The sequence below is a fragment of the Daphnia pulex genome, chromosome 8 (genome assembly GCF_021134715.1).
Source record: "Daphnia pulex isolate KAP4 chromosome 8, ASM2113471v1".
Taxonomy (NCBI): domain Eukaryota; kingdom Metazoa; phylum Arthropoda; class Branchiopoda; order Diplostraca; family Daphniidae; genus Daphnia; species Daphnia pulex.
The window spans coordinates 11,080,492-11,095,783 of record NC_060024.1 but is presented as its reverse complement, the minus strand read 5'-3'; the positions used below and the strand labels follow the sequence as shown (position 1 = coordinate 11,095,783).

General features: G+C 37.1%; 1 protein-coding gene, 7 long non-coding RNA genes and 1 pseudogene across 15 annotated transcripts; 3 read left to right on the top strand and 6 right to left on the bottom strand.

Moving 5' to 3' along the window:
• Window positions 1-107: 107 nt before the first annotated feature.
• LOC124199773 lies at window positions 108-2,572 on the top strand. 3 transcript variants are annotated; one of them, XR_006876997.1, is made up of 6 exons: window positions 108-422; window positions 558-799; window positions 1,846-1,932; window positions 2,000-2,120; window positions 2,298-2,452; window positions 2,519-2,572. It is a non-coding gene; the product is annotated as an uncharacterized LOC124199773 (long non-coding RNA). The 3 variants fall into 3 exon arrangements; XR_006876995.1 differs by lacking the exon at window positions 108-422 and having other exon boundaries at window positions 435-799; XR_006876996.1 differs by lacking the exons at window positions 108-422; window positions 558-799 and adding an exon at window positions 1,455-1,752.
• An 839-nt stretch (window positions 2,573-3,411) lies between these two features.
• On the bottom strand, window positions 3,412-5,346 carry LOC124199765. 3 transcript variants are annotated; one of them, XR_006876987.1, is made up of 6 exons: window positions 5,079-5,346; window positions 4,842-5,018; window positions 4,502-4,639; window positions 4,329-4,431; window positions 3,981-4,069; window positions 3,412-3,921 (listed from the first exon to the last, which is right to left on the bottom strand). It is a non-coding gene; the product is annotated as an uncharacterized LOC124199765 (long non-coding RNA). The 3 variants fall into 3 exon arrangements; XR_006876985.1 differs by having other exon boundaries at window positions 4,823-5,018; window positions 5,079-5,344; XR_006876986.1 differs by having other exon boundaries at window positions 4,831-4,971; window positions 5,079-5,344.
• Window positions 5,347-5,404: 58 nt separating this feature from the next.
• Window positions 5,405-6,944, top strand: LOC124200626 (annotated as a pseudogene).
• A 1,008-nt stretch (window positions 6,945-7,952) lies between these two features.
• On the bottom strand, window positions 7,953-10,435 carry LOC124199462. 2 transcript variants are annotated; one of them, XR_006876843.1, is made up of 6 exons: window positions 10,287-10,435; window positions 9,726-10,234; window positions 8,593-8,679; window positions 8,405-8,525; window positions 8,073-8,227; window positions 7,953-8,006 (listed from the first exon to the last, which is right to left on the bottom strand). It is a non-coding gene; the product is annotated as an uncharacterized LOC124199462 (long non-coding RNA). The 2 variants fall into 2 exon arrangements; XR_006876842.1 differs by lacking the exons at window positions 9,726-10,234; window positions 10,287-10,435 and adding an exon at window positions 8,773-9,070.
• On the top strand, window positions 9,864-10,611 carry LOC124199461. Its single transcript, XR_006876841.1, has 2 exons — window positions 9,864-9,989; window positions 10,429-10,611. It is a non-coding gene; the product is annotated as an uncharacterized LOC124199461 (long non-coding RNA).
• Window positions 10,612-11,646: 1,035 nt separating this feature from the next.
• LOC124200439 lies at window positions 11,647-12,251 on the bottom strand. 3 transcript variants are annotated; one of them, XR_006877306.1, is made up of 3 exons: window positions 12,151-12,251; window positions 11,958-12,070; window positions 11,647-11,670 (listed from the first exon to the last, which is right to left on the bottom strand). It is a non-coding gene; the product is annotated as an uncharacterized LOC124200439 (long non-coding RNA). The 3 variants fall into 3 exon arrangements; XR_006877304.1 differs by having other exon boundaries at window positions 11,652-11,729; XR_006877305.1 differs by lacking the exon at window positions 11,647-11,670 and adding an exon at window positions 11,785-11,845.
• Window positions 12,252-12,465: 214 nt separating this feature from the next.
• LOC124200440 lies at window positions 12,466-12,873 on the bottom strand. Its single transcript, XR_006877307.1, has 2 exons — window positions 12,728-12,873; window positions 12,466-12,628 (listed from the first exon to the last, which is right to left on the bottom strand). It is a non-coding gene; the product is annotated as an uncharacterized LOC124200440 (long non-coding RNA).
• Window positions 12,874-13,107: 234 nt separating this feature from the next.
• LOC124200438 lies at window positions 13,108-13,965 on the bottom strand. Its single transcript, XR_006877303.1, has 2 exons — window positions 13,399-13,965; window positions 13,108-13,332 (listed from the first exon to the last, which is right to left on the bottom strand). It is a non-coding gene; the product is annotated as an uncharacterized LOC124200438 (long non-coding RNA).
• Window positions 13,966-14,277: 312 nt separating this feature from the next.
• LOC124200437 (NF-kappa-B-repressing factor-like) lies at window positions 14,278-15,069 on the bottom strand. The gene is made up of 3 exons (XM_046596674.1): window positions 14,824-15,069; window positions 14,575-14,748; window positions 14,278-14,518 (listed from the first exon to the last, which is right to left on the bottom strand). Exons 1-3 carry the CDS (start codon window positions 15,039-15,041, stop codon window positions 14,338-14,340), a joined length of 573 nt encoding a protein of 190 aa, XP_046452630.1. The 5' UTR covers window positions 15,042-15,069; the 3' UTR covers window positions 14,278-14,337.
• Window positions 15,070-15,292: the final 223 nt, after the last annotated feature.

Genomic DNA, 15,292 nt, shown 5'->3' with positions numbered 1-15,292 from the left:
CAGACGAACAACACATTGAAATATGCCACCAAGGACAGTAGCAGCTTTAAGCACACTTATCACCATCTCCTCATTGGGCTTGAACATCATACAACCATCAGTGCAGGGAAAAAGACAGATTTTGCTTCAAACAGGAATAGATATACCACAGGCCAGGCCCACTGAAGAAGTTAAAAAAATAACAATAACATCTCACATCCAGAATTGTCAATCAACTACTTCTGCACCAAGTTTCCTAGTAAGATAATTCTCTTTTTGGTGAAGTCCTAATTCAAAATTACACATAACAGTGAACATGGAAATGAAAGAAAATGAAAGGACTTCAATCTGCCTAACCAATTTCATTACATGGCCAGTATCTAGAGTGAGGATCAAATGAGCCAGGAACATGCTGTTGTTGCGAGACAAGATAGTGTGGAAAGGTTTTTAAACTTTACCATCATATTTTTTTGACTTAACATTTGCTGTTGCCTTGTAGTAAACCACTTTAACGAATAGAAAAAAAAAATCTGAACAACTGGCAGATTTACCTTACCAACTCGTATTTTTCCTTTCAGCAATCCACTGTCCAAGTGCTGTTGCCCGGGTGCTAAAACGTCTGGAATCACTAACAGATGCCATAGACAAGGCACATAAACGAATGTCAAGAGTCCTTCTCCTCACTGTAGAAGTTGGACTGACGTCCATTAACGATTTCGTCTGTTGCGGTCTCGGTCTGTTGTTTTGTGTGGTGCTGCGGTGGTGGCTTTTTTTGGTGAAGACTAAAGACGAGATATAAATTTGGAGGGGAGACTATTACGTGAGTATCAACTATCAAATATATTTGCCTTTGTTTGTTGGATCTTTCAATTAAGTACTAACTGATAACGAGCTAGAGCGGACATTGCTTTTAACTTTTAAGTTTTATGTTTCTTTTAAACGTTTCTTCTTTCTGACGCTAGACACTGTAGACAGCTTAGCCTTTGATCATTTTTGATTTTTAACTAAAAGAAGCATCAGTTTAGTTACGTTTATGCAGTCCACTGTAAGAAGCATTAGTTTAGTAACGTTTACTTTGCACATCTCTGAAGAAATTTCTCGCTTCCACAATAACGAAATTTTGGGTGATAACTGCCAGTTTCTGTTTCAGCAACAAAGCTCACTTGTTAGATTTTTAATAATGTGATTTTTTTCTACTTCCGGTTTTCTCATTTCTGTCAATAGTTTAATAAATATTCATCTGACGCACAAAAGAACCACATTTTCGTGATCCTCGTAAAATGTGTGGTAAAGTTCATGTTTTTTTTTGTACGTTCGCGTACTTCCGGTTTCGAGAATTATCCTGAACTATAGTTCAGGAAAAATTTCGATTTTGACCAAATTCTGGATTTCTTTTAAATTACACCTAATCGACCCCAAATTTCACGTAGATCATGAATTTTTGGTTTATTTTGTCGACAGCTCAATGGTTAAGGAGCTATCCCTTACTTCCGGTATACTTCCGGAAAATTTGCATGAAACTAACAAGTGAGCTTTGTTCTCTGTAGAATTCTATAGATTCCGTGCTAATTTAAGCAAAGAGAAATGGTCTTTTTGATTACTTTTATGACTTGTGACTATCTAAGGTCATTCCTTTAGATATTGAGTTTTGAACGTGTCAAATAGATGGCGTGAAAGAATGTTGTTTGTTGTGTCACATATGGGCTAATGGCGGTTCGTTGTCAAAAGTTCAGCTACAGCTATCTTCTTCGAAAATTACCAATGAATTCGTTGGTAAATTGACTAGATTTCCTGTGCAATTTGTTTTGCATGTGTTGTTTACTGAATATGTGTTTAATAACATCATTATTTCTCCTCCATTTCCAGGAAAAAATGTGAAAGGTGCATGAAGCCAGTACTGTCAACTATTGTGTTGGTATCCTACAGAATATGTCATCCAAATGACAGAGAGTGGTAACAACCAATGCTAGCTTTAGTAAAGTATTGCTGGAACATAGTCAATCTTCTCATCTTTTATTAGGATTCATCACTATTATCGGCTGAATCATTCTATGAGACTTGCCAGATTGCAACCCAAGCATGGACCAATTTCTTATTCCATCTTCTAGAGAACCTTACATAACCGATTGGTGGTTTAGTGTGTAAGTTTACTTGTCATGTCACTGAACTTATTTTGTTGCAGTCCTATATGTATTTAAAGTATTGTTCTGCACTTAAGTCTATCTAATGTTTGAGTTTAATTATTCTTTTAGATCATAGACATTAAGCACATTGATGCCACAAATTATAGACAAGGTTACTTTATTTTTTATTTACAGGTTTTAGGTTTCTAATGTAGCATGATAGACTTTATGAGAAGTCATGTTGTTTGAAGAAAAAGGACTATACAGTCGACAAGGTTCTTTGGTAACCCGTTGGCTGCTACCCTTGAATCTCCCTGTTTACTTCCTTACACGGGTCCACTTGATTTGAGGTACTGCTTTCTGTTGCTACAACCTCGTTTGAATATTTTCCAAATAAATGTTCATTCTGCTTACAGGGTAATCCTTCGCTACTGATCACACCCACGCTGGTGAAAACCGACGAGAGAATGCTGTAATCCAAGACTGATAGATTGTGTAGTTGTTAGATAAATGACAAGTGCATATCTGGGCTCCCTTCTTTTCTGTGGCCCCGTTTCCCTAACTAACCACTAACCAACGCCCGCCGGTGGTCACTCACCCGCTGTGAAACCAGGAGGAGGGGAGGGCTCTGGTCGAACGGGGACTTGGAAGGCGCATGATCCGATGAAAACTTGTGGAGGGTCATGAGTCTAACCCGGAAGCCTAGTATGACTACATCTCCCCGGAAAAACTTGCCTCGTACTTCTCTCTTTTTCTCGGTCCAGATACTTATCTCTGGGGGCCGTAGACATGTCCTATAACAGCATGTGCGATTTAAACAATGCAACCCACTACCCAATGAAACAAATAGCCATGGTTTATGTTTTGCGCAAATCTGCGTTAGTCAAGTTACAAATTTTTCCTATTCCACAACTCGCGTAGAATTTTGCATGTAATCTATTAGTGCAAATCGCCATTCCATGTGTTTGGTAGTTAAGAAAATGGTTGTTTAAGAAACAAACAATGGGGTGTTCTGAGTAGCCAAAAAAACTCACCATTGTTTGTTTTTTAAACAACCATCAACTACCAAACACATAGGATAGCTATTTGCACCAGTATAGTAGATGCAAAATTCAACAGAAGTTATTGATTATGAAAAACTTGTAACCTAACTGACGCAGATTTCCGCAAAACTAAACCATCGCTTTTTGTCTCATTGCCGCAGCGGTGGTGGCGGGTTGCGTTTAAACTCGTGCAGAAGAAAATGGTTTTGAACCGGACGCTCTGTTTATTGAATTTTTTGAACATTTTAAAAAGAACATAAAAATTATTTCATATAGTGTGTTTTTTTTTATTTATTACAGATATTACATGGTTAAGGTTTAACATTGGTTTATAGGGTTAAGGGTATAGATTTAAGGGTTGATAGGTGTATGTTATCGGGGTTTGAAGGATTGGAAGGTACAAGTCTGTGGGGCTTGGAGTTTAATTGGTAGGGATACATTTGTAGGGTTATAGATTAAATGAATTTTTATCCAAACTTGAAATATCCTCCTTCCCCCCTCATACATCCACCACTTTCCCAACCCCAAAAACATGTTTATTATTTGTTTGACATGAACATCCCATATTTGTTTTTGTTGCTTCTGAACTTATAAACGATTAAACGGTAAACTGCAAGTCACGATGACAATTTAACAAAATATGATGCAACTTCGGTAACACAACATCAGCACCAAGGAACGGCCAGTTGAACTTGATGTAGAAAGAAATTTCACCAGCATAGGTTTCAACAACGTGCCACATCGGACAGCAACTACGCGAACATAAAACACTAAACCTATTAACAAAATGAAATTAATTAATCTAGATGAATAAATGTCACTTTACGTTATTTACAAGAGTTAAAGCACTCAGCTGGCTGCATCAAATCCATGTGTACGTTGGGCAGCAACAAAGAAGCTCATACTTTTACTAGACTGATAATCCTATTTATAAAAAAAAACTAAATTACTATCAACTATCAAGGAAACAATGTCTTAAATTACAAAAACAAAAAAGACAGAAGTCAAAGTAAACTATGCAAACACAATCCTTCAGAATAAAAGTTGCAAAAGAACCTACAGGCCTACAGCTAGCAAGCATTAACAAGGTAGACAACTGAAAAATCTACAACAAATAAGGTAAGAGATAGTCACCGACTTACTAAGTCTGTAGTCTCACAGTCAGAAAGTTGAACATATTTACCTGAATAGTTCTGAAGTGTTTCTTACAAAACGTACAGCCGGTACAGGAAACAGAGGAATTTATCCTTGGCATGGTTGTCCAATTTCAACGAGCTCAATTTCACCTACATGAGGGGAGAAAAGAGTTACTTATAACAGGAAATCAAATGCGGTTTTGTTTTCTTCTTTTCAGACCTGGAGTGTTACAATTCTGGCTCGGCATCACTCAATGAGGGGAAAGAATTGAGGTAATCACTAGTTGTGATTGTGATAGGTAAATGATTTTCAATCTTTTCATTGGTATCCAACTCTTACGGCACTCTGTGAAGAACTCTATAAACAAATAATGGTTAAAGCTTTATCAAAATATCTATTATAAGGACACAGGATCTCAAATGAAGTTAAAGTTAACTACACAATTCTTTGGAATAAATGTTGCAAAGGAACCTACAGCTAGCAAGCTTTTCCAAGATAGACAACTAAAGTTCTACAACAGGCAAGTTAAGACATAGTTACCAACTAACTTAAATCTCACAGTTCGAAAGTTGAACATATTTATCTGATTTCTTCTGAATTGTTTCTTACGAAACGTACAGCCGGTACAGGAAAAAGAGACGACATCTTGGCAAAATGTACTCAGGCTCTGCATCTCTGCACATGATCAGCTGGAATTTCCAAGTAGAAATTATAGGCTAGGTTACCACACAAATAACTAAATTCACACACAAATAATTAAGATTCAGTAACATCTAACAATCCAAACGGGAAATACCATTTCTATGAAGAAATATGTGAGGAAAGAAAATACGCTGTACGAATAACGATACGAATAACGATCGGTGTTCGAAAAAAAATGGCGGAGACTCGGCGAGCGAAGACTTATTGTTCAATATGAGTAGTTGTAAATGTGAATCATAGATGGCTATGAAACTTGTATTATAGTCTGCTAAAAAAGAGTCAAATAAAATGTCTGCACACGATTGTCAACCTACGTAATTTCAGCAGTTTGTGTCAACTAGACCCATTTCTAATTGTCCCACATCATTTCGCAAAAATGAAAAAATTCAAAAAGTGTATAGTAACTATCATCTTTTTACAATGGCGGTGAGTATCATTAGATTATTCGTGAATGCCTGAATGGCATGTGCTGTAACGTGTAACCTGCTTTCTGTTTAAATTTATTAGGAGATGACGAACTCCGTTCGCTGGATCTGAGTCCGAACAAGTCGTTGAATATGAGATCTTACGGACTTAAAGTATACAAGAGAGCAGCAGTTCACGTTCAAACATAACGAGCTTTTGATCAAGACTGGGCCTCAGTTAGGCCAGGTGCCAGGTCTTTCCATCCAGCTAGTGTCCTGCTGGCCTTGCATAGTTGCATCAGGGCTGGGTTGTTCCGGGGGCAACACCACCCGGTAAATTTGCCAAGGTAGAGTTGATGAAGATCACCAACTTTCTTCACTTGACACCACCCACTATTGAATTGAGAGACAAATGCCAAGCATTGAAAAGTGAGAATCCTGCAGGCTGCAGTATAATAGATAGTTTAATAAAGCTTTAACCATTATTTGTTTATAGAGTTCTTCACAGAGTGCCGTAAGAGTTGGATACCAATGAAAAGATTGAAAATCATTTACCTATCACAATCACAACTAGTGATTACCTCAATTCTTTCCCCTCATTGAGTGATGCCGAGCCAGAATTGTAACACTCCAGGTCTGAAAAGAAGAAAACAAAACCGCATTTGATTTCCTGTTATAAGTAACTCTTTTCTCCCCTCATGTAGGTGAAATTGAGCTCGTTGAAATTGGACAACCATGCCAAGGATAAATTCCTCTGTTTCCTGTACCGGCTGTACGTTTTGTAAGAAACACTTCAGAACTATTCAGGTAAATATGTTCAACTTTCTGACTGTGAGACTACAGACTTAGTAAGTCGGTGACTATCTCTTACCTTATTTGTTGTAGATTTTTCAGTTGTCTACCTTGTTAATGCTTGCTAGCTGTAGGCCTGTAGGTTCTTTTGCAACTTTTATTCTGAAGGATTGTGTTTGCATAGTTTACTTTGACTTCTGTCTTTTTTGTTTTTGTAATTTAAGACATTGTTTCCTTGATAGTTGATAGTAATTTAGTTTTTTTTTTATAAATAGGATTATCAGTCTAGTAAAAGTATGAGCTTCTTTGTTGCTGCCCAACGTACACATGGATTTGATGCAGCCAGCTGAGTGCTTTAACTCTTGTAAATAACGTAAAGTGACATTTATTCATCTAGATTAATTAATTTCATTTTGTTAATAGGTTTAGTGTTTTATGTTCGCGTAGTTGCTGTCCGATGTGGCACGTTGTTGAAACCTATGCTGGTGAAATTTCTTTCTACATCAAGTTCAACTGGCCGTTCCTTGGTGCTGATGTTGTGTTACCGAAGTTGCATCATATTTTGTTAAATTGTCATCGTGACTTGCAGTTTACCGTTTAATCGTTTATAAGTTCAGAAGCAACAAAAACAAATATGGGATGTTCATGTCAAACAAATAATAAACATGTTTTTGGGGTTGGGAAAGTGGTGGATGTATGAGGGGGGAAGGAGGATATTTCAAGTTTGGATAAAAATTCATTTAATCTATAACCCTACAAATGTATCCCTACCAATTAAACTCCAAGCCCCACAGACTTGTACCTTCCAATCCTTCAAACCCCGATAACATACACCTATCAACCCTTAAATCTATACCCTTAACCCTATAAACCAATGTTAAACCTTAACCATGTAATATCTGTAATAAATAAAAAAAAACACACTATATGAAATAATTTTTATTTTCTTTTTAAAATGTTCAAAAAATTCAATAAACAGAGCGTCCGGTTCAAAACCATTTTCTTCTGCACGAGTTTAAACGCAACCCGCCACCACCGCTGCGGCAATGAGACAAAAAGCGATGGTTTAGTTTTGCGGAAATCTGCGTCAGTTAGGTTACAAGTTTTTCATAATCAATAACTTCTGTTGAATTTTGCATCTACTATACTGGTGCAAATAGCTATCCTATGTGTTTGGTAGTTGATGGTTGTTTAAAAAACAAACAATGGTGAGTTTTTTTGGCTACTCAGAACACCCCATTGTTTGTTTCTTAAACAACCATTTTCTTAACTACCAAACACATGGAATGGCGATTTGCACTAATAGATTACATGCAAAATTCTACGCGAGTTGTGGAATAGGAAAAATTTGTAACTTGACTAACGCAGATTTGCGCAAAACATAAACCATGGCTATTTGTTTCATTGGGTAGTGGGTTGCATTGTTTAAATCGCACATGCTGTTATAGGACATGTCTACGGCCCCCAGAGATAAGTATCTGGACCGAGAAAAAGAGAGAAGTACGAGGCAAGTTTTTCCGGGGAGATGTAGTCATACTAGGCTTCCGGGTTAGACTCATGACCCTCCACAAGTTTTCATCGGATCATGCGCCTTCCAAGTCCCCGTTCGACCAGAGCCCTCCCCTCCTCCTGGTTTCACAGCGGGTGAGTGACCACCGGCGGGCGTTGGTTAGTGGTTAGTTAGGGAAACGGGGCCACAGAAAAGAAGGGAGCCCAGATATGCACTTGTCATTTATCTAACAACTACACAATCTATCAGTCTTGGATTACAGCATTCTCTCGTCGGTTTTCACCAGCGTGGGTGTGATCAGTAGCGAAGGATTACCCTGTAAGCAGAATGAACATTTATTTGGAAAATATTCAAACGAGGTTGTAGCAACAGAAAGCAGTACCTCAAATCAAGTGGACCCGTGTAAGGAAGTAAACAGGGAGATTCAAGGGTAGCAGCCAACGGGTTACCAAAGAACCTTGTCGACTGTATAGTCCTTTTTCTTCAAACAACATGACTTCTCATAAAGTCTATCATGCTACATTAGAAACCTAAAACCTGTAAATAAAAAATAAAGTAACCTTGTCTATAATTTGTGGCATCAATGTGCTTAATGTCTATGATCTAAAAGAATAATTAAACTCAAACATTAGATAGACTTAAGTGCAGAACAATACTTTAAATACATATAGGACTGCAACAAAATAAGTTCAGTGACATGACAAGTAAACTTACACACTAAACCACCAATCGGTTATGTAAGGTTCTCTAGAAGATGGAATAAGAAATTGGTCCATGCTTGGGTTGCAATCTGGCAAGTCTCATAGAATGATTCAGCCGATAATAGTGATGAATCCTAATAAAAGATGAGAAGATTGACTATGTTCCAGCAATACTTTACTAAAGCTAGCATTGGTTGTTACCACTCTCTGTCATTTGGATGACATATTCTGTAGGATACCAACACAATAGTTGACAGTACTGGCTTCATGCACCTTTCACATTTTTTCCTGGAAATGGAGGAGAAATAATGATGTTATTAAACACATATTCAGTAAACAACACATGCAAAACAAATTGCACAGGAAATCTAGTCAATTTACCAACGAATTCATTGGTAATTTTCGAAGAAGATAGCTGTAGCTGAACTTTTGACAACGAACCGCCATTAGCCCATATGTGACACAACAAACAACATTCTTTCACGCCATCTATTTGACACGTTCAAAACTCAATATCTAAAGGAATGACCTTAGATAGTCACAAGTCATAAAAGTAATCAAAAAGACCATTTCTCTTTGCTTAAATTAGCACGGAATCTATAGAATTCTACAGAGAACAAAGCTCACTTGTTAGTTTCATGCAAATTTTCCGGAAGTATACCGGAAGTAAGGGATAGCTCCTTAACCATTGAGCTGTCGACAAAATAAACCAAAAATTCATGATCTACGTGAAATTTGGGGTCGATTAGGTGTAATTTAAAAGAAATCCAGAATTTGGTCAAAATCGAAATTTTTCCTGAACTATAGTTCAGGATAATTCTCGAAACCGGAAGTACGCGAACGTACAAAAAAAAACATGAACTTTACCACACATTTTACGAGGATCACGAAAATGTGGTTCTTTTGTGCGTCAGATGAATATTTATTAAACTATTGACAGAAATGAGAAAACCGGAAGTAGAAAAAAATCACATTATTAAAAATCTAACAAGTGAGCTTTGTTGCTGAAACAGAAACTGGCAGTTATCACCCAAAATTTCGTTATTGTGGAAGCGAGAAATTTCTTCAGAGATGTGCAAAGTAAACGTTACTAAACTAATGCTTCTTACAGTGGACTGCATAAACGTAACTAAACTGATGCTTCTTTTAGTTAAAAATCAAAAATGATCAAAGGCTAAGCTGTCTACAGTGTCTAGCGTCAGAAAGAAGAAACGTTTAAAAGAAACATAAAACTTAAAAGTTAAAAGCAATGTCCGCTCTAGCTCGTTATCAGTTAGTACTTAATTGAAAGATCCAACAAACAAAGGCAAATATATTTGATAGTTGATACTCACGTAATAGTCTCCCCTCCAAATTTATATCTCGTCTTTAGTCTTCACCAAAAAAAGCCACCACCGCAGCACCACACAAAACAACAGACCGAGACCGCAACAGACGAAATCGTTAATGGACGTCAGTCCAACTTCTACAGTGAGGAGAAGGACTCTTGACATTCGTTTATGTGCCTTGTCTATGGCATCTGTTAGTGATTCCAGACGTTTTAGCACCCGGGCAACAGCACTTGGACAGTGGATTGCTGAAAGGAAAAATACGAGTTGGTAAGGTAAATCTGCCAGTTGTTCAGATTTTTTTTTTCTATTCGTTAAAGTGGTTTACTACAAGGCAACAGCAAATGTTAAGTCAAAAAAATATGATGGTAAAGTTTAAAAACCTTTCCACACTATCTTGTCTCGCAACAACAGCATGTTCCTGGCTCATTTGATCCTCACTCTAGATACTGGCCATGTAATGAAATTGGTTAGGCAGATTGAAGTCCTTTCATTTTCTTTCATTTCCATGTTCACTGTTATGTGTAATTTTGAATTAGGACTTCACCAAAAAGAGAATTATCTTACTAGGAAACTTGGTGCAGAAGTAGTTGATTGACAATTCTGGATGTGAGATGAGGGTAATTGTTATTTTTTTAACTTCTTCAGTGGGCCTGGCCTGTGGTATATCTATTCCTGTTTGAAGCAAAATCTGTCTTTTTCCCTGCAGGTTGTGATGGTTGTATGATGTTCAAGCCCAATGAGGAGATGGTGATAAGTGTGCTTAAAGCTGCTACTGTCTTTGGTGGCATATTTCAATGTGTTGTTCGTCTGTCATGTCACATCCATGCAACATATAACATATAAGGATAACGAAACGTAAGCATGGAAAATAAATAGAAGATTATCAATGTTGTATTTGTAAATTTTGCTATGACCGTATAACGTACTATATATTTCAGGTTAATTTCATTTTTCTTGTTAATTTATTTATTATAATTATTTTCCATGTTACCAATTTAAGCTCTTGTATCGGACAAGGTTTAAATAATTCACTTTTTACTTTACTCCTACAAAGTCCAACCAATCAAGACAGGGGGAGACTCTGCCCAGGTAGATTCCCTGGACATGGAAGAAGAGAGAAGAGTGCGAGACAAGTTTTGCTAGGTTCGATTAATCATAGTAGGATTCCTAATTAGATTCATGATCTTCCAAAAGTTTTCATCGGATCATCAACCTTTCAAGTCCCCGTTCGACCAGAGCCCTCCTCATCCTCCTAGTTTCATAATGAGCGACCACCGGCGGGCGTTAGTTAATTAGGGAAACGGGACCAGAGAAGAGGGAGCCCAGATGTGCACTTATCTACATCTATATGCTAACCTACTTTCAATCGAGGATGAAAAAATGTTCTGACGAGGAGAATACACTAAACACAAACAGTCAGAACACCAACACACTCCAGGATAACACCGCCACCACAGACTCCATGTAACAGCTCAACTTGATTTGATAGCACCTTTCACCGGCTGGCCGCACCCAAAAACCAAGTTGTGTAAAACAACAATGCAGAAATATCACCTGGCTGTTGAACCTATTTTACAAACTGAACTAGTGAACTTACTATTAAGGAACAGATTTATAATGTTTAATTGAAAAGAGTAAAATCTAATTGACAGGAGTAAAGTTGAATTAAGCACTTGGTCAAATTTGTTATGATGTAAGACATTTTTCAGAGGAGTCGAGAGTAAACAAGATTTTCGAATTACACAAAAAATGTTGTAATTATGAAAATTAAATCATGTAAAACCACGCCCAATGATTCACGTATATTGAAACTAAGATGAAACAAAATCTACTCTCTCGTCTTTAATCACCGACATTTATAGCTTTCTTTTAACGAAATTCATAAACATTACCTTGTCTACAAGTGCTTCTTTCACCATTCTTTCGTGTCAAGCACATCTTTCACCATCTACACATTGGCAGCAAACACAATCATTCAACAGCTTGAATTAATCTAGCAATCAGAACCTTAAGGGAAAAAGATTGAATTAGCTATGGAAGCCGACAGTAGTTACAAAATGAAATTAGCATGCCAACGACTTCTTCCAAAGGTGCTTCAAAATTTTTTTTTTGTAATTTTACAGCTGGAACAAAAACCCATTTTTTAAATCAAGTGTAGTTGAATCAAAATTAAAATGTAATGAATAAAAATACTACAACATCTTAATTTTGAAAAACGAATATCAAAATAGTTACCATTGCATTAAAGTTTCTGGTACGAGACGACATTTCGGCATCCGGACAGCAATTTCAGGCCACTTGGCCAGATGACACACTGGGAGTGGGACTGAAATTGTAGGCAAAACCACCTATAGATCCACAAACAAATACATGAACATTACTATTTAACATACACAGTAGTAATGGAGAAAATCTAAAACAAAATTACCTTTCCATCTTGATGATGAAAAAGGTTGGAAACTCGACGTAATGGATACAACACCGCACAATCCGCACATTGTCCCGGAAACGAATGACGTGGTTTGGCTTGACAACTTCACAACCTTAACCACTGCTTAGAATGCTTAGAATCATAAAAATGGCCAACAAATTGATAAAACGTATTACAAACATTAACCGTCTTCATCCTATTACTTCAAAACGTCGCCACAAGGAAAATCATCACTTACTGCGAGTCTGCGACGAGATGGATTATTCTGCAGAGTGTAGCCGATATTGGACTTCTTCTTTAATCAACAAAGAATTCTTTTGCAGTATTAATGGATGTGCAAAGACATCTACTTGTTTGCTGTATATTTGTACAACACCACGATGATGACTTAAATACTGGCGAGACTGATACAAGATGTCATCTCATTTTCTCGTAGTAACAACCGAAAGGGGTAGGCCTACAGCTGAAGTAGAACCTGTAAAATAACCACAAAAAGACAGCATTATTTCTACAGTGCACAGATTCACAAAGATTTACTTATAACTAATATATCTAATTTACTTATGACTAATACATTTATTGGGTTGTTTTCAAAACAACTTGATTAATGACACATCTAGGCTGTGGAAGAGCATGAAAGCCGTGACACGCAAGTACTCAAGAAGAATTTGAATTTCTCATTCATCAGACCAAAGTTGTTCCAAGAATAATCTCACTTGGTTTACTATGAAATTGAGAAAAGAAAAACAGTGTGTTAAACGCTACCCAACAAACAGAATGAAAAAAAAACTACTTGCCTTCATTAATTATTAAGGATGTGTTGAGAGAAAGATGCCAGATTAAAGCAACACCCCACTCATAAGTAAACTTGTTTATTCACGGTGATTCCAAATGCAAGTGCCACACCATCACATGATGTCATGATTCACATGTCACTCCAATTTGGTGTCCCAATAAACAGTCCCAATAAACACAGCAAACTTTGGTGTTCCCATTTTCAAGTTTGGTGAGTTCCTCCAATAAAGCACATTAAAATCCTAAAGAATAAATTACGTGATGAAATCATGTGACGAAACGTACAACATGCTGCAAGAAACATTTTGGGAAAATGTACTGCAGTTTCAGGCAACGTGATGGAATGGAATCGCAAAGTATAAATTGGAGGCTGTTAGCTGTTACCTGTAAATTCACCACACAAAAACTTTACATTCAATAATAGCCTTAAAAAATACAAGCAGAAATTACCATTTATCTAACGAAAAATGTCGGGATTAAAAGTACTACATTTCCTCGTCGAATGCCAGCAGCCATATTGAAAATATCGTTCAAGGCGCAACGTTGTCATTTTCAGTTATGCAATTAAAAACGTCCGCATCGGTAACTGGCATCTCCGCAATCAGCCAAAGCGGCAAAAGTCCAAAAGTCCGTGTGTGAACTGTGAATACAAAACGTTCAGAGCTTAATGGCAAATTTTTAAAGTGATTAAAACACAATTGTGTTGGAATCTTGAATAAAGACAAATCCGTACCAGATTCGAGATGTCATGTCTATGATTAACAAATCACGCCACTACAGCACACCTTGTTACCTTTATTGTTCCGTTCCGGTTGACTTCGTCTTTTCATGTGACTTTGTATACAGAAAGAATAATCATAAACCAAGAGACAGGATAAAATATAAGTTGTCTGGGATTTGGGTTCTAGACTTTCTTTATCTTCACGCAGCTAAAATTCGATCGGGCTGGAAAGCACAAATGTAATCAAATAGGAACGTGTGGTAGGGAACGTATACTGACGCGCCATGAAAGACTAGGTTATGATAGTTTTCGGTATCAACATGCTGTGTAATTATTTTAATTTAAGCTTACCAATCAGTTAACCTCTGAGTTAACTACTCTTTAAAAATTATTCGTTAAAGCTTGGCGATGTCGCAAATTAACTCCAGGTTGAAAGCCTCCTTCTGGCTCTCCCCCCAGAGGGAAACTGTCGACGCATACTCATCAAGCCATTACTTTTTTTATCGTATGTCTTTTTACCGTGAAAATAAAGTTAATGAAGACATTTTATAGTTTTTCCATTCTACTCAATCCATTCTACTCATTTAAATCAATAAACTTACGTATCCTTTAATGTGAAATCCAACGCATTTTATTGGGATTCACAAGCAAAAATATTATTCAAGAAGCTAGCCTGTTGGTGAAATAAGATTGATTCTAGAAAAGAGAGGATCTGATTGTTTTGATTCTATGAGTCGATTAAGTAGTTCAATTAAAGGGCGAGGTTTACAGGGGGAGCGACGGACAGTCAACTGACGTTTAGGCTCCTTGCCAATGCTGGAAGAGAGCATTCCCATTTTACGAGCAACACTAAAGAAAATCAAACGTTAATAAATGTCTCGATTTTTTTTTTCTTTGTAACTTACTCGTGAATAAACTTCCTCTCTTCACTGGAAAACTCACTGGAAAATACAATATTATGGACTGAAGCGCTGTTTTTATAATTCTGTAGGTAGCGACGAAAACTTTTTGCAAATGGTTCAGCATTTCTGGAACCGTCGTGGTAACCAATACCCTTTCTGCCAACAACCACGTCAGATCTGAAAAAAAAAGTATTCATGAAATATTTTAAACTAATAATTTATCATATCTATGGGAACAAAACATTAATTTACTTTATCGGTTCGACAATTCCTTGCTTTTGCAGTCCAAGCCCGGTCCCCTCAGTCCAACCCATCAATTTCATCATTCTCATAGCGGACGTAGACTGAACTGGTTGTGTGATCGTATTCTCACCTTTTGATAAGATCTCAAAAGCGTGGTCAGTGGAACAATCTTGAGTTGAATTTGCTTTCCCTCTCATAACTTCTTTTGTAATCTTAGTACTCAACATGTTTCCTGACTGTATCTTACGTGCCCCTAAATTACACTTCTACTATTCGACTTCGAGTCAACTTTCAAATCTCAACTGCAAGTCTGCAACAACAACAAGCAACAAGCCAACAACCGACGAGACACGAGTTTTTGGTTTTACTTGTGAAGATTTTTGTACTGTTCCGCAGACGAACTTCCGTGAGTAACTGATAAGCGATGTTGAAATGCCAATCCCTCTGAGTCTCCGACTCTCTCGAACATTGATGAAAG